This window comes from Artemia franciscana, chromosome 6, assembly GCF_032884065.1.
Source record: "Artemia franciscana chromosome 6, ASM3288406v1, whole genome shotgun sequence".
Taxonomy (NCBI): domain Eukaryota; kingdom Metazoa; phylum Arthropoda; class Branchiopoda; order Anostraca; family Artemiidae; genus Artemia; species Artemia franciscana.
Genome location: NC_088868.1, coordinates 29,066,362 through 29,093,276, shown reverse-complemented (window position 1 = coordinate 29,093,276; position 26,915 = coordinate 29,066,362). Strand labels below are relative to the sequence as shown.

Below are 26,915 nucleotides of genomic sequence, written 5' to 3'. Positions count from 1 at the left end.
AAACAAAGACTCCTTAGTTTCAACCGTTCTGACTCCTTTAGCAGCTTTGTGCAGCTGCAGCAGCTACTACAAAAGTGGCAGCTTTAGTATTCCATATCCAAATTAATAGTTATTTGTTTTGCATTTTTCTGCAGTGAGGTTTAAATTAATAAACAGACTATTCAACAGACTAATTCAAATAAATCAACAGATCAATGCAATCATTCAAAAGAAAATGCAAATTATTCACCTTTGTCTTTGAATCTTCTATCGGTCTGCCACGCCTTACACTCGGACCCACATCAACGTCCATGGGTTGAGTTCCAGCATCCAAATTTCTAAAATCGTTAAAGCCAACCGGTGTTCTAGCACAAGAGAGGACAGCCACTTCAGGTACTTTAGAGGGGCTTATTGCAGGTCTTCCATGCGCAGATGGATGACGGCGATGCGAAGGCTGAGGTTTCTGGGAAGGTTGAGCTTGCAATTGTAATCCCGTCCCTATAAATGATGTCTAGTTTTATCCATAGAACAATAGGTCAACTGTTTTTTGGGGAGATGTATGTTAGCTCCTTTGCTTCAGTGAATAGGTCCCTCAATGTGAGAAGCAGCCCCCCCCAATAATTTAGAGAGAAAAATTAGCATATAGACAATGTCCATTACTATCCAGAAATGGACCCCTCTTCCCCCCAATAAAATGTTGAAACTACGCCTCTGGTAACACGTATTAACATAAAAGAGATACCATCAATACTTGTATTCTTTAGGCATGCAATGAAACTTCTGAAATTTCTTTTTACTATTTTCTTATTTATAAATTAGGAAAATGCTAAGCTTCTCTAGTATCTTCTAAAGTGTTGTAAATTAAAAAATCATTAATTTTAATTGAGGCTAAACAACTCCTTTTCTGCTAAGTTATTTAATATTTTTATAAATGATGTTGTTAACCTTCTAGAGAATAGATGGGCTCCGAAAGTTAGCCTAGGGACTCAAAAACTATCTTTTTTATTATTTGCAGAAGATATTGCTTTGGTGACTAATAAGCTTCAAGATCTGCACACGCTTTTGAATCTCATAAAATATTTGCAGATAAAAAATTAAGACTGAATACTGAAAAAAAAGAAGTTGTCATTTTTTAAAAAAAAAGGAGTGTAAGTGGTGAAGAAAAGTATAGATTTAAATTTAATAATAAGAAACTGATTTTAAGTAAAAGAATAAAACATTTAGGCTTTTTCTTATCGGAAGATAGAAGCCAAAGAAGTCATATTGATCAAATAATTAAGAGAGGTAGAGTGGTCATGTCTACGATTTTTAGAAACCCGACGACAATAGAGATTAAAAACCTAAAAATACATAAAAGAATATTTAATACAAAAATTTTACCCATGATAGAATATGGAGCAGAAATATGGGGCGGAGAAACGGTGCAGCAACTGGAGTCCCTTCAGCTCCAGTATTATAAAAGAGTGTTTGGTCTACATCAGACAAGTCATTCACAAATTCTAAAAGGTAATATGGCCCTGTTTTCTTTAAAGCTACGTAGGTCTATTTAATGCTTAGATTCTGGTTAACGTTGATTAAGAGTAATGAAGATAGACTAGTAAGAGCGGCGTATGATCAGATATTGAAAAGTGGCTGAAAAAACCTCGAGGCCATCCCAAATTAAATCATTACTAGAAAAAGTAGGAACGCCTTACTTATGGAATAGTGGTCTTTGTTCTAGTGATATAACAACAGATTTAGAAAGCCAGGTACGATTTATATTAGAGAGTCGGGAAATTCAGCATTGCCAAGGGCTGGTTTTAGATTCTATAACATTATAATCAGGCAAAACCTAGTTTTTGGAGAGGAAGTTTATTTAAATTTAATTTACCGGCAAGGATTCTGCGTCGTTGGATTCAGCTTAGGGCAAATTGTCTTCCAATCCAGAATAGGAAAAAAAAAAAAAAAAAAAAAAAAAAAAAAAAAAGAAAAAAAAAAAAAAAAAAAAAAAAAAACACAATATTTCGAGTGGGAGTGTATATAGATAAATCCTTAGTAAGAAGAAAATGTTTTTATGATCATCTGTGCTTGTAATTTGTACTGTAGTTTAATTTCCTTGCTTGTTTGTTATTTATTTATATTTTTGTGTGTGTATGGTCCTTGGGCTTTTGAAATATACTTATCTGTCTATCTATCTATATAATAATAATATAATGTAGTATACAGGATTTATAATGTAGCATAAATTAATTAGATTAATAATATGTTGGATTAGGTAAATTCGTCTATTAAAGGATTTGTTCTTACCTAAAGTCAGCAAATCTAAGACTGTACTCTCTTTGCAGTCTTCGGGAGGTGACTGATGTATCCTCATATGGCCCTGAGAAATCTGTGTAGGAGATATTGTTGTCAAATGAGGGGTTGCTATTGAATGAGCGGGATGTTGATTCTGAATCGATGTCCTAAGAAGAAAAAAATTCTAGAAAAAGAAAAATTTCCAGAGAAAAAAAAATGAAATTTCCACTCGTTTGCGTCTATCTTTCTGCCTACCATTTTCTTCAGCTTTTCGCTTTTATTCTTAATTTAAAAAATCGGGGACATATATGCTAAGAGTCTATAGTTTAAATATTTAGATTAAACTATTTAGAGTATATAACTAAACGTTAATCTGAAGCGATGCCACCACTATTTACACGATACCTTAAAAGTCCTCGAAAGTTCCCTTCGCGTGACACCAAATAATCTGGACAATTCCCAAAAGACTCAAAGCAGGCACATCAAGTTGCGTAAGATCCATTTCAAATATGCGTTGATCCAAGCATTGATCTTAAAATCAGGTCGCAAAAATTTAACGCTAGAAGTTTTTGCCCCCTTGGTTATATAGAGTCTATAGTATCGATAGTCAATAATATATATAGTATCTATAGAGTCTACAGATACGATGAATTTTTCAGGAAAAATTTGGTACCTTTAAAAGGTTGTTTATTTAGTATCACCATTATATGAGCCGCTTAGAAGCCATTTAGATTAAGTCCACTTCTCAGCGAAGTTTTTCACGTTTTAGCGTTGAAGTCCTTGATTATGATTTAGTTTATTACTTTGTGCATTAAAAAATTATATATTTTTAAAGGTATTGAAGTCACATACGAGCCTTATAGAAGCCAAAATGGATTACCTTCACTGAATAGTTTCTTTATTTTTTTTAAATTTTAGCTTTAAAGACCTAGATTAAGTGTTAAAAGTTGTACACTGGAAAAACATATTCCCTCAAAAATAGAAATTAACACCAAAATTGGACAAAGAATTTTTTTCACTATTGAGTATTAATTCTTTTATTTACTTGCTTTTTTTGAGAGATTCTCCTAAACATTCCTGTAAGGAGAGATTCCTTTTGTAAGGAAACATTAATCATCTAATTAACTACATTTGTATAATTTTTTCACTACTTAAGATGAGTTGTGGCCTATCGAACAGAAAGCTGTTTGTAGAGGCTAAAATTAAGTTATTTTTACTTAAAATTTCTTCAGCATCAACTACAAAAAAGGGCAATTTTTGAACTTTATTTCCAAAAATTTATCTTTGAGATTGGGGGTTTAAAACTAGTTTGGGGGCAATGAGCCTTTACGGCCTGAATCTCGGCTCAGTTTTGCTAGTCCGCCCATACTAGTAATAAAATGTAACTGGTGATGATTGTGATAAAGTGGGATTTAAATAGTTGTGAAAACCATACTGCCTTTTCCCCTAACAGACGAAAAAATGAAATAAAGAGAAAAATATTTTTCTTCAAAGATACTGGAAGATAGTATCTTTGAACCTAAAAGGTTCTAAATATTCTAACTGTACACTGGCATGGTTTTCAGGGGACAACATATTATAGTATTCACCATGCAGTAAGAGTACAGGTCAGTTTCAGGGTCTGAAAAGATTCTTCGAAGTGCACAAAAATCAAAAACCAGAAGAGCAATAGAGGAATCTTTTAGTAAGACAGTGGAAATCTAATTTGAATGAAAATTTCGGCCCTATGTCCAGGGCCCGTCCTCAGCAAAACATAAAATATGAAAGAAGAAGGCTGAAGTAAGGATGCTAGGACTGTTTAAAAAAAAATAAATTTAGTTTTATTGATCGTATGTTGTACATTTTTCTTCTTTTGTATATTTATGTTTCGCTGAGGACGGCCCTTTGACATAGGGCCGAAATATTCATTCAAATTAGATTTCCACTGTCTTACGAAAAGAGTTCCCTATTGTTCTTCTTATTTTTGATGTTAGTGATGGAAAGGCAGTGTGGTCTTCGTCGTTATTTCTTGAAAGTGGAAGAAGGAGCAGGGTCAAATGTTAAAAAAACCTTTCAGCCCCAATTATTCTAAAACATTCCCCTTTGTTAATTTTTCTAGGCGCTCTTAGACTGAGTTTGAGGGGAATAATCCCCAAGAGTGTTATAGTTCCTCCAATAAGGGTAGCCTAGTATAGAACAAACCACGGCCCATAGTAACAAAAATTAAAAAGCGTGTTAAAAAAAATGGCTACTGAGAAAAAACTATCACTTACGGCTAGTTCAGGAATGGTAGCTATTATATCGATTTGTCATAATAGTAGAAAGCGACTTTGAAAAAAAAATTGTGGGCATTTAAAAAAATAGCCTAAACGCGAATCGAAAGGAGAAGTACACAATTGGAGTTACCATTGCCGACAACCCCATACAAGAAACTTACAACCCCTCGCCTCCAACAAGAAAGAAAATCACTTTTTCGCAAAGGCAACACTGACGTATCCTCTTTTTTCTTTTTCTTTTCACCCCTAGCAGGGTACTGGAGCATAATATAGACCTTTTTAAGGGGTCATTTGAAAGAAAGTTACAATATCTACGCGTTTTTTTAAAGCAGGTTTAAGGATTTTTTCTTCTTCCCAGGGTGTTCCTTTGGAGGGGGAGGGGGGGAGGAGATAATTTACTGTCTTCTGTCACATCTTGGCTTTAGATTTTGCTTACAGGTTTTTTAACAGGCCATTGGGTTGTCTGGGGGTGCTTTGCCCCTCCTTGATGAGCAGGTATGATGATGATAAAGTAAAAATACCCTTTAATCAAATTTATAGTCTGACTATGCCACTCTTCTTGACTTGAATGCATTTCTGTATGCATTTTTTGTAATGGATGTGGTTCATGTTGATTCATTTGACTCACGAATGGATGTGATTCATCCCTACGCTGATACTGTTTTTGATTTGATGACTTCGAAAATGGCACAAACCCTTGCACAGTAGTTGGCTGTTGACTAGGAGGGTTTTCAAGCTCTGAAAATTTTAGCGAAGAACTAGAGGCAGCCCTTTGAAAATCGGGGGGCTTCGAAGATCCACTCCGTGAACGAGATCGTTGACGCAACTGAAAAGCACAAACAGTTTTAAGGAGTTAATTTTGATGAAAACATTATAATAATAAAAATGTCTAGAATCTACGAAATGAGTATCAAAGAATTAAACCCAAAACGAACATAAATTGAAACGAATGATCAAACCAACCATAAATATAGCAAATACTGTTGTAAATGAGTAGATGAATTCTCTAACGAACAGATATCATATTGAACAATCAATCAATGAATAATTCTAGCAGGGAAAATGATTCTAGGAGAGAACTAAGGGATTAAAGGAGACTCCTTGTGAATCAGAAGGGTGAAGGACAATAATCAATCTGTCTCTGATAAGTCTTACACTGGAAATTTCACGGTAATTTTTATTGTAAATTGGGACAATCAACAGTCAAACAGATAGATTAAACCTCTCCTTTTCTATTTTACAATTTATTGTTTAAAGTTTATTTTATTAATTTTTGTATTCACTATAAGCTGCCTCTGATGATTTTTACTTTGCATTCCTCGCAATGATCTTTATCGTAAATTGATATGAATAGTAATCTTCAACTTTCAAACATGACCAAAACCCCATTTATTACGCGCTATTTTATATGCTATATTTTTCTTTTAGATTTTATATTGGTAATTTTAGGTATCTGACAACACTGATGCGCGTCGACACATTTCACCAAAGGATTTGCTTATTGTTGTTTGTTGAAATTAAGAGTTTTGATATCGTTTTGGAAATAGATGCTACCTTATCTTAAAACCTCTTTTTTTGCAAAAAATTTTGTGGCGTGATCAATTTCTGGGCATGTTACTAGCACTAGCAACTAGATAATACAATTATCCTTAGTTTAATTAATTGAATATAATATATAAGTCTAATTATCAACTTTATAGGCAATTTATCCTCAAAGGCGTTACTATACTGTAGATTATAATGAATAATCATACGAAAAATAAGACACTACCCATGCTCCCTTTAATATCAAATTGACCAAGAGTGTCATGAGAACCTAGAAATTTTCGGTGGTAACAGTAGATGTAAGCAAATCACCCGAAGTTCTTCAGATCGTCGCAAAAAAGTTTTCACCTATTGTCTAGATTATTTTAGGCTGAAATTCGCATCGCCACGACTAACAAAACGCGAGGTTTTTTTTTTCGAGCACAACATAATGAAGGAAATACTGACTCATCAAGTCAACTTTAAACATCCCTACTATATTTCATACACTTCAAATTCTCATAGTCTTGAGGTAACGCCACAGGTACACTAGTGGCGTTACTCGGGGGTGATACAGGGAGGGCCTTTGCCACCCCAAGACTCTTTTGCCCCCCAACCTATATTTAGAATCGAATTGAATCGGTTTTATTTGCACAATTTCTCGTAGTCATAAAACTAAATGGCGCTTGTGCTTACAAAAAAAAGGATTAATTCAAACGACAAAAAAATCAGAAGACAAATAGGATAAAATCAACAATTGTTATACTTTGATACAAAGAAAGGGATGAATGAGTTAGAAAAACGATTTGTGCGTGAAGGAGGTGCTGCTAATCTGTCAATTTTCTTCAACCTAGTGCTTCGATGTTTCACTGAAACTGGTGGTAGTATCGATCTGTATTTATCACTTCTGAGAAGATATTGGCCAAATTCAAGGATCAAACTGAGACGACGCTCTTGAAGAGAGGGAATTTGTAAAGTGGATAATGCTAACTTATATTCAGTAAAAGCATCGCACAATATTACTTTGACTGCTCTTTTTTGTATTGACTCAAGCTGGTCACTTAGGTAAATAGTGTTATTGACTTGTGGGCCCCATACGGGACATGCATACTCTAAAATTGGTCAAATGTAAGTGAGATAGTCTATCCTTAGTTGTGCCACTGAGAAACCAAACCGACGCATTAGTATAAGTGTCCGCATCGCACTATTTGCCTTTTTGATAATTGTACCGACATGAAGGCTGAAAGAGCAGTCGATGCTAAACTTGACACCAAGCACTACTGCCGAAGATTCACTAGGATAAGGAGGAGGAGTGCACACAAAGTCTCTCTTCAGGGGATTAAAGCGAAGGATTTTAGTCTTTCCTTCGTTGATTTGGAGGCTGTTTGCAGTACATTCATCTTTAAAGTTGTTGATTATTTCATTACAGAATTGGGGGACAGCATCAGACTCCTCAACAATGTACTTCAGTAGGACTGACAAGTCGTCTACATACTTAAATCTTTCTTCATAGCCGGAAAGGATGAAATTTATCACTTCCAAAAACAGTAGACTAGCGAGCTTAGTACCTTGTGGGGCTCCGCATGTAAGCTCGACCCATTCGGAGTCGGTATCTCCTGTGAAAAGACTGTAAACGCACTGATAGCGGGCTTGTAAAAAATTGATCACTAAAAGGAGAATATGTTTTTGCGCACCCATGGTTCGTAGATTTGTGATAGCAATGGAATGGCAAATAAGATCAAAAGCCTTTCGGTAGTCTACGAGGAGAAGGTCGACTATAGCACTTCCTCGGTCGAGCCACTCGACAATGAGATGGTACATCCGTACTAAATAAACAGCTGTGCTGCTGCCTCTTAAGCATCCATACTGATACGGGTCTAGATGTGCAGAGACCTGTGACATAAGTTTGCGGTAAATAAACGTTTCTGCAACTTTAGAAAGGTTCGGAGTTATTGATATAGGCCGGAGTTGATCACACGATTTTGGACACCTTACTTTTGGAATAACGCGGACATATGCTCTTTTCCAAGCACTAGGGAATACTTGATGACGGAAACATTGGTTGATTATAGAAGAGAGTGGCTTAGCAAGAAAAATGGCGAATTCGCGTAACAGCTTTACTGGAAGCTCACCTGGGTAGGACGCACAGTTCGCTTTCAGTTTTAGGAGTTCCTTATAAACAGTGAATTCAGAGACTTCACATACGTCCTCAATCTCTGCACCAGCAATGATAGTATCAATTTCTGATTTGGTGATGGATGGAAATGTGGTACAAATGTCAGCAAAAAAAAGAATTGACTTCATTAGCCGAGGTTAAGGTACCGTCCTCTTTGAGCAGCCTTAGATTTCTGAGTGTTGTCTTACCGGTAAGTCTTTTTACTGAGGAATGCCATTTGTGGGGGTCTATTGTGAGTAAGGGAGTAATTTTATCCCTCACATACTGCCTCTTGGCGCGCTTGTTCAGTTTAACAATATGATTCAAAAAATAGCATTTCCATTAAGAAATGGCTTTTTTGGTACTTACATTGAAAAAACAGAAAAAAACGACAAAGTTTCCCCCTCCAGATTTTAAAAATAAATTATTGCCACACACCCTAGTTTCCGTGAACTGACGCCACTGAGGTATACCAGATTTTCAAATAGAATAAATAAGTTTATATCATTTGATATTACGAATAAGGAATTGAAAATTTTTTGGCCAATGTCGGTTGCACTTAAAACCCACAGAGTTTCATTACTAATAACATTACTTAACCCGTTTATCTTTTTCGGAAGTTTATCTGTGTTTGCATAAAGTATGACAGTTTCAATGTTAATGATCCCTTAAGTGGTATTTCTTTTTCCCCATTAATTATTAGCCATTCATATTATAGCATTAGATTGATGATAAAATATTTATTCGTTCTAATAGCTCAATACTAATAAGAGCTTTTCTAAAGAAGACAAGATTCAAAATAGTATACGGCAGTCCAAGATCAACAGATATAAAAAATAGACGACAAAAATGTCAAAACGAATGTAAATGCACATATTAGAACGACGAATGAACTGCTGCACAGCTCGATTAGGGCATCTTTCCGTTGACCCAATTGAATTTTATTGCAATAAGTCTGCGGAAATTCTTTCTAGTCATGAATAGCCAGACCACACTGGCTATACATGACGTATGAAACCAAGAAAGGAAAGGGTAGTTAAGGAAACGAGGATTTTGCCAGTCAGTAGCAAAATATGAGGATGAAAAACAAGCAAAGATGAGTATCTTTTCTCCCCTTGTTCAATTCACTTCGAAAGGTTAGATTTTGTTGTTGTTTTTTTAAATGGTTTACATTTAAAAAATTTTTAAAAAACATTTACATTTACACTGTTTGTTTAAATGGTTTAATTCTTGTTTTAAATAAACATGTATCTATCTATGTATCTATAATAATAATAATAATTTATTTATCACCCACTTCACAAAACAGAGGTAAGTGGACTAAAATACAAAAGAAAAACCGCAAAAATAATACAAAAGAAACAAATTTAATCACATACAGAAAAAAGACGGATAAGGCGATGAAAACATCCTAGCCTATAAAGCGCTTCAATAGCTAGCTTCGCAGATAATTTTTCGAAAGCACCAGTAATATCTGTCGAACAATACTTTTTAACCAGTTTTGTATTCCGGTAAGAACGAGGTAGACATAAAAGAAATTTGCAGTACCGGTAATAATTTATGCGAATACGTTTTAGATCACCAGTCAACAGAAGTGGCCTAATACCAGAACAGAAGAGCACAGAATGATCACAAAAATTTGAGTAAAGCCGAGTTAGCGCTCTTCTCCTATAGCGTCCACGATTTACTACAGTCTTAGAGTAACCGAGCCTCAGCTTATCACTAATATCTTTGACAGCACGAGATCGGAGAGCATTCATAGAATCGCAAACTGTTATACCAAGCCAACGAAACGATTTAACACGAGGAATACTAAAACCATCGCAGTATAGTGATTCTGAACAATTATTACCGTTGAAAACAAGAAACTCGCACTTGTTAATATTTAGGTACAGGCCGATATCGCGGAAAGCAGAAGTAACTGACTTCACTGAACGGGCAAGACCAGACTCAGTTTGACTAATCAGAAGAAGGTCATCCGCATAAGCCAGATATGAGATATCAGATGGTCCTAGTAGGCACGTAGTCGATATTTTTGATAATACATTTTCAATACAAGCATTAAAAATATACGGCGAAAGAACTCCCCCTTGTCTTACACCGCATCGAACAAGGATATGACCAAAATAAGAATTATCTAATGACTTAAGGCGAAGGTAAGAATGGGAGTACCAAAAACGAAGCACGTGAATTACCGACGGATTTACTCCTCTCTGGCATAATGCTGTCCATGCTTGAGTATGAAAAACATTGTCAAATGCTTTAGACAAGTCTAGGGTTGCGAAATGAAGTACGGGACGAGTGCGAAGGGCATCTTTTAATAAAGAAGTCACACATTCACACTGCAGACATTTTGTTGCTTATTTTTACATTTCGTGGGAGCCAAACGATAATCTACCCTGCCCAGCATCAGCAGACAACAGTATGACTTATGCAGTCCAGCCATACTGTCGTTCAAGGAATTTCGATTGTCGTTTTACACTAATTGCGGAGAGAGAGGTCAGAATTCTATTGTAAAGTTCATGTCGTCTGGTTTGCAAGAAATTCCAATGAATTTGATTAAAATAATCTTCATTAGAAGTCAAAGATATGGAGCGTGGGCTATTGTTTGCTTTCCAAGAACATTGTATTACTTTTTCTCCATTATTTCGGTTTCTGTTCAATCATGAGATAAATCGAATGATTGACAGAATTTTTTTTTATATATATTTCTTTTTTTACAATTTGACGTTTAGAAGCTAAGGACTAAGTACAGTAGCTAAATTATTATCATTTGGTTCGTCAGCATTTATTGTTAATTCTCTACTTGGTTCTTGTTAAGAAACAGGTCTAGGGCTTTTTCTGTTTGAGAAATATATCAATACCAATCACGAACACAAATATTCTGGGTGTTGGATACTAGATTCGGTGGCATCAATTAGAGAGGGGAGACATTTTTCTAAGCAACAACTTTCTTTTGCTCAGAAAAGTAAATAACTCCCGCACCAGGCCTCAAGAATAACGATTAGCAGCTTCAAGATCAACGGCATTCTCTTACAGTTTGGTTTTAAATTTGAATCTTCAGCTATTCTAGGAAATATTAATTCTGGGTAAATTAATTCAATAATTTTATGTGTTAATTATAGTCCACCAGGCTCCCGTCATAATTCACTCAGCCTTCACAAATTTTGTATGTATGTCAAAAGCAAATTTGATAGCTCAACTGATCCAGGTCCTTCACTAAATTCGGCAAAGTTTGTCTTTGGTTCGTATCTGATCCGTATCCGAACTTGTACACTTGGATTATTAGATCCATCCCGGTATTGAATTCTTAAGCAGCATTTGTTTTACGTAACCTATTGACAGAGAATGAAATTTAATTTTGATTAATATTTATGTCAACAGTACAGCAATTTAATTTTTTTTTTTACCATGTAGGCAATGACCCGTATAGCACAGGTACTGATCTCCTAATATCTGCCTTCGGCAAAGGGTGGTATACATGGTTGGGACATATCATCTGACACTTCCCGTGTACCCTCCCCTTTCACATTTCTCCAGGCATTTTGAACTGGGTCAACTCTGGCTGAGTCACACCATTGATTTCCGTTTCAAAACAAATAGCCTACCCTTACGGAAACGGGATTGCAAATCCAGCACACCAACCTTTCGTATCATCTCACACTTTCCGTGTACCCTCCCACTCTCCACATTTCTGCAGGTACCCATTTGGAGCTGGGTTAACTCTGGCTGAGTCACACCATTGACCTCCGTTTCAAAACAAACAATCGGATACATCTGGACTCGAAACCCTACCCTTACGGAAAGGGGGATTACAAATCCAGCAAACCAACCTTTCCTTTGGCGTTCACAGCATTCGGTTCATTTTTAAGCCAACAAAAGTATTGCTCTTGACATCATGAAAAATAGAATGTTCTCTACTCTGTTGTCATATTTTTTCTATCGATATCGTTGTTGATAAAAGAGACGGTCAAACATCATATCTCTAAAGGCGGCTTCCACAACTTCCTTTAACACTAGCCTTCATTAATTCATAGCGGTTTCTGCTTTTTCTTTCATATTTCAGTTAACTTATTTCTTTAGTAGTAAAAACTCAAACACAGAGCCCCAAAGTCCTATTTGGAATATTTTTCCCCCGAAGCTATTTTTGAGATATAGCTTCAGTGTTTTTTAAGCCAGAAGTTCAGTTTACAGCTCATTTCTGAATTTTTTCATAGCATTCCACATTTCACTTTTGAGACCTCAGAACAGCTGACACCTTTTGAAACAGCGAAGCGATTACACAGCTTAATTTTGCTAGCTGAATAATGATTTTGAAGCTATATATCGGCAACACTGTTTAAGCAAAATATGCGAGGACACGTTGAATCAACGGGAAAGCCATTTTAATAAAAAAAAAATGATCGTCATGCTGACCATCAGCTAAATTGGTCACTAAAACGGACCTGAAGGAGGCATATTGCAGACCCTTGACCATTTAAAATGCAAAAATTACCGGAAAAAGCGGATTCAGACGAAAAGCAGATCACAGCCAAAGGTGATCGAAAGAAGTCATTGAAAAGGGGACTTGAGCTTCAGGGAGGGACAAAGAATAAAGTTTTGAATAGGTTTGGATTATTGAGCATCACATCGATTTTTGAAACTACTGAGGTATATTATGAGTTAAAAATTGTTTGCGAGAAAAAAGACTCGGTTCCATTTGATAAACCTTTAGTTGTAGTTTTTTTTTTAAATAAACGTCTTATTGTTAAAAAAGGAGATCTACTTAGCGACTGTTTCATGTTCGAAGAAGTTCGCGAATAAATCAGAATGCGTCTTCCTAAGAAGACTAAGACGTCCCAACCCCCTTCCCTTCCTAGAAGACTTTTATCTTTTAAAAGTGAATTCTGAATACTACAAAAATTTGCATTTTTGATAACCGTATTATTTTATTAGAATCTTAAAAAAAAAAAAATTATAACAAGAGCTCTAGCAAATAACAAGAGCTCATATGGTATGAGCTCTAGCAAAATTCTAAGAATCAATAGATTGCTTTAAAAGGAAAATCAGAGGGTTAATGCCGGTCGGGATTTCAAGTGAGAGCTCTGAGTCATGAGGTCCTTTTAAATATCAAAATTCATTAACATCCGATCGCCCACTCGTAAGTTGAAAATACCTCAATTTTTCTAATTTTTCCTCTCCGTTCAGCCCCCCAGATGGTCGAATGGGGGAAACAGCTTTATCAAGTCAATTTGTGTAGCTCCCTGACACGCCTACCAATTTTCATCGTCCTAGCACGTCCAGAAGCACTAAACTCGCCAAAGCACTGAACCCCACCACCTAACTCCCTCAAAGAGAGCGGATCCAGTCCGGTTACGTCAATTACGTATCTACGACATTTATAAGCGTTTTCCAAGATTTCCAGTCTCCCCCTCCAACTCCCACCGATGTCAACAGATCTGGTCGGGATTTGAAAGAAGAGCTCTGAGAAATGAGTTCCTTCTAATAATCAAATTTCATTAAGATCCGGTCACCCATTCTTAAGTTAAAAATCCCTAAATTTTTCTAATTTTTCAAAATTAACAACCCCCAGCTCCCCCAAAGAGAACAGATCCGTACCAATTATGTCAATCTCGTATCTATAATTTTCGCTTATTCTTCCCATTACTTTCATCCAGATCTCTCCACTCTAAGGGTTTTCCAAGATTTCTGTCTCCCCCCTCCAACCCTCTATGTCCCCGGATCTGATTCGAATTGAAAACGGAGCATCTGAGACATAAGATTCTTCTATATATCAAGTTTCATTAAGATCCGATCACCCATTCGTAAGATACCTCGATTTTCACGTTTTCCAAGAATTCCGGTTTCCCCCTCCAACTCCCTTCAATGTCACCGGGTCTGGTCGAGATTTAAAATGAGAGTTCGAAAGCACAAGATCCTTCTAGATATCAAATTTAATTAAGATCTGATCACCCGTTCGTAAGTTACAAATACCTCATTTTTTTTAATTTTTCCGATTTACTCCCCCCCCCCCCCGACTCCACCAAAGAGAGTGGATCCGGTCCGGTTATGTCAGTCACCTATCTTGGACTTCTGCTTATTCTTTCCACTAAGTTTCATCCTGATCTCTCCACTTTGAGCATTTTCCAAGATTTCTGGTCCTCCCCCCATAATGCACTGGGTTCGGTCGGGATTTAAAATAAGATATCTGAGTTTCGAGGTCCTTCTAAATATGAAATTTAGTTAAGATACGATCACTCTTTCGTAAGTCAAAATACCTCATTTTTTTCTATTTTTTTAAATTCATCCCCCCCCCACTCCCCCAAATAGAGCAGATCCGTTCCGGTTATGTCTATCCAGTATCTAGGACTTGTGCTTATTTTTCCCACCAAGTTTCATCCCGATCCCTCCACTCTAAGTGCTTTCCAAGATTTTAGGTCCCCCCAGCCCCCCCCCAAGTCACCGGATCCGGTCGAGATTTAAAATAAGAGCTCTGAAACACGATATCCTTCCAAAAGTCAAATTTCATTAGGATCCTATCACTCCTTCTTAAGTTAAAAATACCTCATTTTTTCTAATTTTTCAGAATTAACCCCCCAACTCCCCCAAAGAGAACGGATCCGTTCCGGTTATTTAAATCACGTACTGAAACTTCTGCTTATTTTCCCACCAAGTTTCATCCCGATCCCTCCATTCTAAGCGTTTTTCAAGATTTTAGGTTCCCCCTCAACTCCCCCCAATGTTACCGGATCTGGCCGGGATTTAAAACTAGACCTCCGTTGCCTGTGCAACGGGAAGTGTTGCAGCAACTGTGCCCTGTTCCTTAGGGCACAGTTGCGGAGCAACACGTGCAACTGTGCCCTACGGGACACAGTTGCTATTTCCGGGAAATCTGAAAGAGATACGGAAATAACGTCTTATAGTTTTCTGCTTAACTTTTGATGGTCTAAACTAGGAAAATATAAAACAAACCAAATTCACCAAAAATTTAAATTGCCCCGAGGGCATGACAAAACTTCCAAATAGAAAAACCCAAAGAATGAATTTTATTTCGGAGAAACTATTGTAAGCTCCAGTTGTTAGGAGATCGAGACCTGTCGAACCGCGTTGGAAAAAAAATTCTAGCTGGTCCAGAACAGAAGTTACCTCTAGAACGTCGAAACTTCGGAAATTATTTCTTAGAGAACGAAGCAACTTGGTATATAGAACACTTCACTTCTTCTTGCATACTTTTCATAGCACTACTCGATAAAAATATAAGAAACATCAAAATCGAAAATTTGAGAAAATTCCAAAAAAAATCGGAACGAGATGGACTTTTCCGGAATTATTTCCGGGAAATCTGTAAGAGCTACGGAATTTTGTGCTCCGGTTCTCGAAGAGACAAATCAAAGTTCTACATGAGTTCAGCATAACTGTATTTCTAACAAGTTTATTTCCAAAGCTAGGGTCGTCTTAACTTGACGCCAAACATCGAACACACAGTTTCTAAGAAAAAAACGTTTTATTTTTTTTTATGGAAAACTGTTAGAAATTTTAGGAACTTCTCTGGAACTTTTTTACTCTGTTTCACGTTTCCCTTCCCTCTGATAAATCTCAAATTTTTAACTCTTACCACTTCGGAGCTACAGGTCGCTGATCACGGTGAAAAAAAAAAAAAAAAAAACTACGAAAGCAGTAGTGTTGCTCCGCAACACAATAAAAGCTCTGAGACACGATATCCTTCCAAACATCAAATTTCATTAAGATCCCATCACCCGTTCGTAAGTTAAAAATACTTAATTTTTTCTATTTTTTCCCGAATTACCCACCCCCCTTCCCCCCTTCAGATTGTCAAATCGCGAAAACGACTATTTCTAATTTAATTTGGTCCGGTCCCTGACACGCCTGCCAAATTTCCTCGTCCTAGCTTACCTGGAAGTGCCTAAAGTAGCAAAACCGGAACAGACAGACCGAAAGACCGACAGAATTTGCGATCGCTTTATGTCACTTGATTAATACCAAGTGCCATAAAAATGTCAAAAAGGTAAGCCCCCCACCAACACTATCAGTTTATGGATTATTTCCTCATTTGAAAGAAAAATACTTACCAATATTTACCAATAAACGTTTACCAATAAACGTTGCTAAGTTCAAAAAACAAAAGTTGGTAAGTTCTACCACAAACGTTGAACGATAAATACTTACCAAAGGAACAGCAAATTCACGACTACTGTCACTTCTGACTAAAGGAGGTTCGCTTGCTGCAACAGGCGATGGAGAACTCACTATCAACATTCCCCCACTTCCACTAAATTCAGAATACGACCTCTTTCCTATGCTATTACAACGAGATCGCCCCTCTAAAACAGTCACCTGATATGGCTCTTCAACTGCTCGCTGATAAGTTTTACTGCTAGATATCAACGTTTCAAGGGGGTCAACAGGTTGACTTTCTGCGGGAGACAGTTCTGCACTGAACGAGTCAACAGGCGTCTCAACAGAATGAAAGTGCGCTGGTGTTTCCAGAGATCGAGAGGAAGTGGCATTCAGTGATGGTAAAACTGGGATTGCACTGACATTATCATGTGCCATATTGAATCTGCTGTTCATTAAACCTGAAAAACAAAGGGCTCCATTGCGACCGATTCTACACACTTTCTAAATGTTTTAATTTAGATAAATACGGAGGCAGGTTGAACAAATGCAAAATGATTAATACAATAAAAGAGACTGATAACGGTTGCAATTCAATCACAAGAAAATGGTTTGGTCGCCACCATCTGTAAGATGACGTTTAGAGCATATATTTAGACGGGTAGATATAGAAACAAAGATATTGATATAGCAACATACCGACATTTAGAGCAATATATAAAAAGTGATAAGTGTAAGAATATTTGAAATATTTTTGAAAAAGCGAAAAACACCCTTGAAAACGAATGCGAGATTCTTTGAGCTTACTGATTCTTCCTTACGGAGGTAGGATCTTGAAAACCAAGAAGAGGATGGTTAGAGCATTATACCAAAAGTGATAAGTGTAAGAATGCTTGAAATATTCTTAAAAAAGATAAAAACATCCTCCAAATTTACTTGAACACCCTACAACTTTACATTTCCTTTAAAAAAGGTGGTTGGGTAGGTAAGAAAGTATGGATTGTTTTTTTTCTGCGGTGATCGTATTTCTGTCAGACATAGCAGAAACACCAGAAATAAGTTTAGTAAAAACAAATTTAAACATATAAATTCAGCCCTTTCAACCAATCAGATTTCTTTTCCATCAGGAAGCACGTTCGATTCGTCAAAGTAATGATTCCTATGCACGAGAACAGTTTCAAGAAACTGATTTTATTTTATGTTTTGTTCAATATATCTAAAATTTGGGAAAGTGAAAACGTCCTCAAGTATTTACTATGTCGTGTCCGTAGAAGATGCTCAACTCCGGGTTATTGAAACAGCCTCTCTATTTGAGCTATTCCCAAAAGATTCACTAGATAAAAACTAAACCATTGTCATCTATAAAAGCCTTTCCTTTTTCCTTTGAGAAACCCCTCCCCCACCCCAGCTGAAACCTCTAATCCCCTTTCCCTCATGGGCCAGATCTTTGTGCGCTTATGTTTACGGTTACGTTAGACCACTTCTTTTTCAAACAATAAACCTTCTTTATATACATGTTAGACAGAGAAAAAAAAAGAAGAAAGTTGTTTCACTGTCTTAATACATGGACTTATCCCAATTGAAACTGTATTTGTTCAATGTATATATATATAAAAAAATATATATATATATATATATATATATATATATATATATATATATATATATATATATATATATGACCTAACATCTTAGATTATGAATTCTTTTCTTAGATTACACTGCCGTTCTATGACCAACAAATAAATTTTCAAATGGGGACAGGGATTGATCACCAATTGAAAATTTATTTGTTTGATAATATATATATATATATATATATATATATATATATATATATATATATATATAGTACTGTTGAGGCTCATATACAGCAATTTTAGAAGCTTTTTATCTTTATTGTTTTTTTAATGAATCGGAGTCAAAACATGGAGAACGGGGGATTCCTATTTCAAAAATCTTGACAGGCATCTAGCATCTCAAGAGAAGCAATAGGATAATTCTGAGCCTAATTAATATTAATAATAATTTATTTTGTTATCTATCAAAATCACAAAACCCAAATGCAAGGTTTATGACGTCAAGTTGGCATATTACATCAAGCAACTTGGACCTTATATCTCTATATTTTTCTATATTTATTAATCCCACTGGCCGCAAGAGGCACTCGAATAAGCTATTTTAAATTTATCGTTGTGACACAGGAACTTTCTTATCTTTTCTTTAAGCTAACCGTTCGATAGTTGAGAAACAAATTGATTTGTTACGAAATCATACACGTTTTCTTCAATGTAAGATAAGCAATATTTGAACTGTTACGTTATATTTCTTCCATAAGATGCTTTTGTTCTATTTAGAAGTTAATAATTTAATATTGAATAACAGTCTTAAAAAAAAAATTATCCGTTTTTGTCGCAAGTCAATACGAAATGATAACTCACCAAATATGTTCAAATTTTGGCTAAAAAAAGAAACATTTTGCAACTACTCTGAGAAAAAAACTAAAGGCAATACTGAGATACTGAGACAAAGAGATCATGTGCAATAATTTTACGTAGCTGTGTTAATGCACAAAATGGTATGTTTTTGCACATTCTGTCAGATTTCCTCCGTTTTTTATCGCAAGTAAATACGAAATGATATATCACCAAAAATGTTCGAATATTGGCCAAAAAAGAAACATTTCGCATCTGCTTTAAGGAAAAAGAAATTAAAGGTAACACTGAACGAAAAGTTTTAAAGACAAAGAAGTCGAATGCAACAATTGTACATACATAAAAATACAATTATATATTTACGAACAAGCTCAGAGGTTTTTGCATTTCGTGTCAGAATTCGTCCGTTTTTCTCGCGAGTTTACACGAAATGACAACTAAGCAGAAAAAATCAAATATTGGCTACAAAAAAAAGAAACGAAAAAAAGAGAAAACGTTCCGCTTCTAGCATTAAAGAATGTAAGAGCAATACTGTACCAAAAGCGTCAAGTGGTTCGATTTCATTAAACTCATCTAGGTATGGTTGGAGCTGGATAAGACCAGGCTGAATAAAATCAGCAATGCTTGCGTTCTTTGCTAGAAATAAAAAGAATCTAGCTATTGTAAAATATCCATGCATTTGAACATATACACTGAAACTACGCCACAATCACGAATCTTTACTATTTAAAGAAGTTGCTTTTTAAGAATATAGGGTTAAATAAGCACGAAATAAAAATAATTATTTCGAGGTAGAGGTCAAAGTAAGAGCAAACTTACCGGCATAAAGGGGAGAGGGGTTTCACAAAAAAATCTTTTTATTTGGTAACTGAAATAAGAAACGCCTAAATAGTCGAGAAAATTTAAGATGTGGAGGGGGATTGGGCTCCGAGCCCCTTTCCTGCGTTTGTCACCAGGCTTCATTCGGCGCTTCCATTGAAAAAAAAAATCTTGGCTTAAAAGTGCACTTTTCTGTGTTTTGATATTCTTCTACACCCCAAAGGAAAAATCTTCTATTCCCCCATAGTTTCCATACTATAGTACTTAGAAATGATTATTCTAGGAGCGCATTATCCCTATTTGAACTGTGACTTATCGTCATGGAAAAGCAGTGCGGTCTTCGAAAATGCCTAAATACTTACTTTGTATGATATTTTAACACTAGTGAATACTATTGTTACACCCATCGGTAATAAGAAGCAGGATAGCTCTCCGTTATAAAACAAAAAAGGGGAAAGTAAGTACCCCTACTGACTTTGGCGTCAACATGACCCTCATTCCAAAAATCTTGCTGTATGAAAGTGTTAATATTTCGTGTTTGTATACGATGCACCTTTTCCAGAACGAACAAGGTCAAGTAGTATCCATACTTTTCAGAAGATGAAGGTAGGAAAAAATTTCAAAACTAGAGACAAACACTAACGACGGATTCAACTTTAACGAGAGTTCTAACAGAAGATGATAAATTTTATGAAGCGTAAACGACCAAGCTACATCCCTATCTGAATTCTTGCTAGTACTTTTAAAGTGAAGTTCATGAATATTTTCTAGAAAATGTATTAGAAAAAGGCTCCTTTGATTACCTATCCAAGAAAGAAACCAATTTAAAACTTTTACGAATACATTAGCATAATCAATTATTTTTATAAGTTGGCGAAAATAACCTAGCTGCTAATGAGGGATAAAGAAATTCTCTCTTGCATATGCTGTATAATATTAGTGACAATTTATAAAAAAAGAAAGCGATGTAACAAAAGAAAAGAAACAATCACTTCAAGCAAGAAATATAAAATGAAGTGGGCGGTAGATGGGCAGATATTTGTAAGTATCATGGGGTAGTTTGCCAACAAGCTCAGTAAGTTTTAGGTCGAGGGGTTTGTAAACGCATACAAGACTTTGGTTTCTAAGCCCTGGAGGCAGACGTAATGAAAAATGTGGAAAACAAAAATAATATGATGAGACATCTTAATTATGAAGAATAGGGTAAAATCCTGAAAGAAACAAAACCAAGTGGCCAGTAAGAGAACTGAATACAATCTAGTCGAAGATCTTTTATTATATCCGTCACGATTGGCTACAATTTTGGAATAAATAAAAATATTCTTTTTTCGTGCAATCAGCGACAGCGTGAGTCCAAAATGTTTAAATGTATTACTTATAGTTATCTCCAGCCACCGAAAAGAAGGAACCAAAGGTGTAAAAGGCTTTAATTCAATTGGTTGCATTGTAGCCGTGGAATCAAAAGGATTGATTGTCAGAAGCAGTGTTCCAGGATTACCGTAAAATAAAAAGTCGGTAAGTAAAATTGGTAAAATAAGGTAAAATTTGTAAAGTAAAGTAAAATAAGGTTCTCCCTAGGAAAGACAGGATAAAATGGGCATTTTAGAGTTGCCTTGTAGCTACAAGACCAGTTGACAATTTCTTTTTGAGCATCACTTACAGCTTTTAATGAAAATTTTTTAATTATTCCGATTCTCTCGGGCTTAAAATAATAATGCCCTAGAGTTTCATGAATTTAATTAACTGTCTAGTTTATCCCTTTGATTATCTTGTGCCTAGGGTCAGGCACGCACGCAGGAATTTTTTTTCGGGGGGGGGGGGGCAAAACCTTCGAGACAGCAGATATAAAGTAGCACTTTTTTTAATTTAGTAATGCAAAAAGCACGTATATCGGAAAATACAGATTAACTTTAATCTATAGTATCGTAGCGGATGGGGGGAAGAAGACTGAAGCCTCAAAAGTACGTTTTAGGCTCAGGTCATTTTCATAGCGATTTAGAACCAGTATCTATTATATCCCACTGAAAGGGAAATTTTAGGGTTAACAATGCAATATGGGTGCTGTGGGGGGTAGTTATTCTATTGCAAAAACGTAGATTTTAATGAAAAATGATAGTTTCCAAAATTGATCCATTAAAAGCTGTACTTTATCCTGAAAGGGGGGATAAACGCCCTAATATCAAGGATAATTCTATTTTGCTATGGAAAGCAAACTCTCTTTACAAAAAAGAAGAAAAATAACAGTACAATTGCTAATTACTTCGAAGAGGGTAAAAAGTTAGACAGAAAATGGATTAATAATTGGGCAGTGACTTGACCGGATAATTTAATGCTGTAAAATCCCCCAAAAAGGCTTCATACATGTATCTAGATTCTTAATAAATGTCCTATTTTTGCCAGAAATCCCAAGAAACCATGCTGAAATTAAACATTTCACAAAATTTCGAGGGGGGCGGGCCCGAAGGCCCCCCCTTGCGTACGTGCCAGCCTAGGGTAATACCTCAGCAATTGAACAGGGCCTGATTTCGGACATCCATTTTGTAAAAAAAGCAAATAAATAAACCAAATTTACCATTATTCTGGAGTAAAATCATATTAGTCATTTTTTTGCATTTAACCCTAAGAAATGATACCCTAACAGCCTTGCTTATTTAAATAGCCATATTCAGACCCTTTCCTCATATCATATATATGTTACTTTTCATTTATTTATAAAAAAGTGCTGAATACAAGTAAAAAAGAGGTTTGCAAAACCTTGATGACTTGGATTAACTAAGCACTGGACCACAATAGCGGAACATTCAGTCACTTTCACATTCATTAAGACTGTCTTCAACAGGATTTGCTTGCAAATCTAGCTCCTCTCCGGACTTAGATTATGATTAGGTGACCGTGTCGGTTACAAGGCTCCCTCCTCCAAAACGAAAGTCCTGGATACGGCCCTGACGCCTTACCCTTGCTTTAAATAGAGATACTGGAGATATTTTAATAAAACCAATTTACAATATTTTAAAATTAAAGGATTCAAATAACATTTTTCTTCAGTTTAATTAAGATCATTTCACCACATTTTTAGTGAGAACTAGATCTACTTTACATCGGCAACGTGAGGTGTTGCGGCAACCTTCGTTAGGCTTCGCCGAGTAAAGTGTTTGGAGAGCAATACTTTGGTTTATCCTCCCTTCGATTAAACGCTGAAGTTGTTAATCTGTAAGGATATCAAAATAAATACTAGGTACACCAACTCGCAAAAGTTGCAAACCCCTCATTGCAATTAGCGAAAGTTGCAAACGCCTCATCGCTGAACATGATTGTAGCCTGACAGCCAATTATTACTTACAAGTCCCCTACATGTCTTACCAGTGGAACCAAATTGGTCTTACCATCATATACACCTGAAACAAATAGTAGGTACACCAACTAGCAAAAGTTGCAAACCCCTCATTGCCGAAGATGTTTATGAGCTAACAGTCGACTGTTGCTTAAAACTATAGGTCTCACGATTGGTATCGGCCTGTTTTTGGTTTCAGTTTACCTTGTTACTGAAGTTGTCAACCCCTTTAAACTTTCAAGCTGGTATATCTCATGAAGAAATTTTTCGACCAAAAAATGGATGACATATACTTTGATCATCTCATCAAGAGCTATCGACTGCCGTCGAAAAAAAAATCTATCTGTCTTAGTTCAAAAGTTGATTTTTTTACCGTAGGCCAAGTTTCTAACGTCATCACTTAGAAAGTAGCAAAGGATAAACTCGAATTTCTTTAACAATGAGAGAACTTTTAAAGTTTAAGAGGCATATCTGATACCATTTCTCTACCGCAATTTCAAGTGCGAAAAACCAAGTGATAAAGTCAGCTGAAATCGCGAACAGAAACGGGTAGAAACAGTAGATGGCAGCACTTTCGGTCCCCACTTCTTGTTTCTATAAATTTTTCTGTTTATCACTCAAAGAAAGATATATTGGCCGTGGGGCCGGGTAACTGCCGCATATATTTAACACTTATATTATTAAATATTAGTCCATCTTCAATTTGAAACTGGTGCTTGCCTGCTAGAATGGAGCTTTCCGCTCGAAAGCAGAAACATGGTTTGATGAAACGAAACCTTGACTGCATAGCTTCAGATAGTTCTCTCTGACATAGGCTATAAAACTCCACTCCACTTCACACACTATAGGCTCTGGCTCAAGGACAAGCAAAAACCATCCTTTTTGGCTCCAGGCAAGAGCTCTACGATTTTCAAAATGCCAAATCATATTCATCAATCTGGCCTAAGGTCCACACTTTTCGTAAAAACCACAGGGGTTAGACCCTTACCATTATCTAGGAATAAGCTGAAACCGTGGTACTAGAAAAAAAAACACGACAAAACCAAAGTGTTGCTCTCGCAACACAATTAAGTAACTAAACAAGCTAAGTCAATCACTAAGCGGAGAATTCTTGCCCAATCTAATTGGTGAATAGTCTTTCATTTATTCTGGCTGGGGTTTTCTGTTTGTGTGATTCAGTTTTTCTTCTGCTCAGTTAGAGCTAATTCAAAAGGTTAGGTTTCCTTCTTTTTTTGAGCACTAAAGACGGCTGGGCGAATGTGCCTGACGAAATATCTGCCACTATGCTTGCAAATCTATGGCCAGGGAAGCAGTCCCTGGCCATGGAGCCTCTCCAGGGGGAATAAGTGTATTATATTTCCTTCTGATAACAGGCGACCTAATTCAGACAGACGGCCTTTTAAACCAGGCAACAGTAATACACAAAACAAAATCATATTCAATCCTTTTTCTGACAGCTTCTTAGCGCTTTTATGCTCTGTAAATTGCAATGCGTCGAAAAAAATATTAACAAAACATGCAAATAATCGGTAAAATACGTAAAATATCAGTAAAATAGGTAAAATATGTAAATTACGTAAAATAGGTAAAATGCCAATTTTCCAGGGGTCTAAAAAATTACGGTAAAATACCCAATTTTACCGTGAAAAATTTTACCAGTTACAGCACTAGTCAGAAGCAAATGTACTTTGGCGAATATAGAAAACAATACTGAGAATCAACTTTGACATTTAACGAAAGGAAAAGGAATTAAAAAGAAATTCCTAAAAGGTATGCACTTGCTTATGAAAAGTTAATAACAAATTTTTATTAGTGGTACCAGTGGCTTACCACTAGTGGTACCCCCTGGGTTCAAATCAAAGCCCTGGTGTTTGGTCAGTCTGTCTCGCGGGTTCGCGGGTTTTTGTAAATTGTGTCTTGCATAAACAAAAGTGATATATCTACAATTGAAAGCTCCAATATCTCAGAAATCTTGTATCAGTTGATAAAAAAGATTGAACTCGATAATAAATGTCCCACAACGTTTTTACATAATTAAGATTTTTGTAAGAGTTTCAACATTCTATTTTTTTAAACTTCTTAAAACAAATCTAAATCTAATGATTTAAAATGCCACACCCTGTCAGTTATTGGCTGCAGGTGAACCAACAACATCGCTTGGTCTATCTGTGTTGCAAAGATTTTTCGCAACCACTAGTCGAATTGAAACCCAAGAGTCGTGACGGTACGTTGTTGTGTGAAAAGCTTCTTTCTTTACATTTTAATCCCTTCTTGCTATTTATGTTGACCGAAAAAAAAAGAAAGCGGTCGGATGAATATGTACAATATGGATTCACAATTATAATGGGACGTGATGGAAATCACCGTCCTAACTATATGATTTGCAATTTCAAGTTGAGCAATTCTAGTCTAGCGCCGGCAAAACTGAAAGAACACTTCCTTCAGCTGAAGGGACATGGAAAAAACAAGAACACAACGCTCACTGAATTCAAGGTGAAGAGAGCAAGATTTAATCCATGAAAAATATCCTGCCTGTTCTGGGCATTGTATCCATTAACAAACCAATCCTCGCAGCACCGTAAAAAGTTGCTTATCTGGTAGCAAATAAGGTTACACTCAAAGCAGATGATACACTCAATAGACCGGTTTTGTGAACCGATCTAAATCGTGAACAGTATATGGGGAAAAGGTACTGAAGTAACTTATCCCGAATTCCTTTTTCAAATGAAGCCATCAGCAACAGAACGGAGGACATGAGCAGACATCTCGACTCTTGCAGTTGCAGATCTGATTTCAAGCACGATAAAATCCAGCCTTCAACTCTACAAGACCACAGACGCTTCAAATCTAAGTCAGCCTGCAGTATTCGTGACTATGTTGAAGACAACGTGAGAAAGGAAGATTTTTTATCTTGTAAGACTCTTACAACACCAACTAAGGCAGCCACGGTAAAGAAATTTAAGGGAAACTCCTTCAAAGACGACAATATTTCGTAGGATATAGTTCCTAGAATTTGCATGGACGGAGCTCCAGCCATGTTGGGAAAAAAATTTGGTTACGCTGCAATAGTGAAAGACGATGCACGACACATTCTCTTTATGCACTGTATTCTGCGCAGGCAACAAAAACCTTGCTTCCAAAACATGAAAAGGTATTAAAAACTCTAGTGGAGTCTTTGAACTATGAGCGAAAAATGCTCTGAATCCCGCATCGTCAGGGAGCTGTGTAAAGAAATGAGATGTGAATTTGAGGTACCTCTGTACCACAATTCCGTGGTTATCTAAAGGACAAGAACTGAACCTTATTTTTGTCATACATGTAATAATTGGCCCTGTTTTTGCAAAAGAAGCAACATTTCAAAATTCTGAGCTAATTGTTAATTTAGCATACTTGACTGATATCTTCCCAACTATCATCTCAATTTGAAAAAAAAAAGAAACAAATGACCATGAATTGCCAGTTTAATCGAAATATACTGACATTTCATCCTTAAGATTTTGATAATTCTTCATTCATGAAAGTAGGAAGGTGAAAACATTTCAAATGTATTTTGTTTTTAGTAAAGCACAAATTGTGTTTTGGTCTTGAGAAGCCACAAAGGTATGAGTCCCACTCGTGTTAATATTTAGTCTTTTTTAGTTTGACTTGGCTATTTATCGTAATTTCTGTACGCTTTGAGTTTCGTTTATTTATTGATAGGGATTTGTGATAGTTTTACACTTGGAAGATTATTTTGCTCATTCTTGGCTCAATGGAGCTCTTTATTTTTCTTTAAAAGACTTGTCTTGTTGATAGTTTTTATGGCACTTGGTATTAACCAAGTGACATATAGCAATCGCAAATTCTGTCGGTCTGTCTGTCGGTCCCGGTTTTGCTACTTTAGGCACTTCCAGGTAAGCTAGGACGATGAAATTTGGCAAGCGTATCAGGGACCGGACCAGATTAAATTAAAAATAGTCGTTTTCCCGATGTGGCCATCTGGGGGGGGGGAGTGGGGGCCGGTTAATTCGGAAAAAATAGAAAAAATG

At 36.2% G+C, this 26,915-nt stretch overlaps 1 protein-coding gene across 1 annotated transcript in view; it reads right to left on the bottom strand.

Moving 5' to 3' along the window:
* LOC136028284 (MLX-interacting protein-like) overlaps positions 1-26,915 on the bottom strand; it is a gene marked incomplete in the record, with an annotated part of 87,271 nt that overhangs the window by 23,023 nt on the left and 37,333 nt on the right. The window contains 5 exon segments of the mRNA XM_065706029.1: positions 230-477; positions 2,266-2,420; positions 5,030-5,334; positions 16,354-16,763; positions 19,275-19,373. Of these exon segments, the coding sequence (XP_065562101.1) occupies positions 230-477; positions 2,266-2,420; positions 5,030-5,334; positions 16,354-16,763; positions 19,275-19,373 (1,217 nt within the window).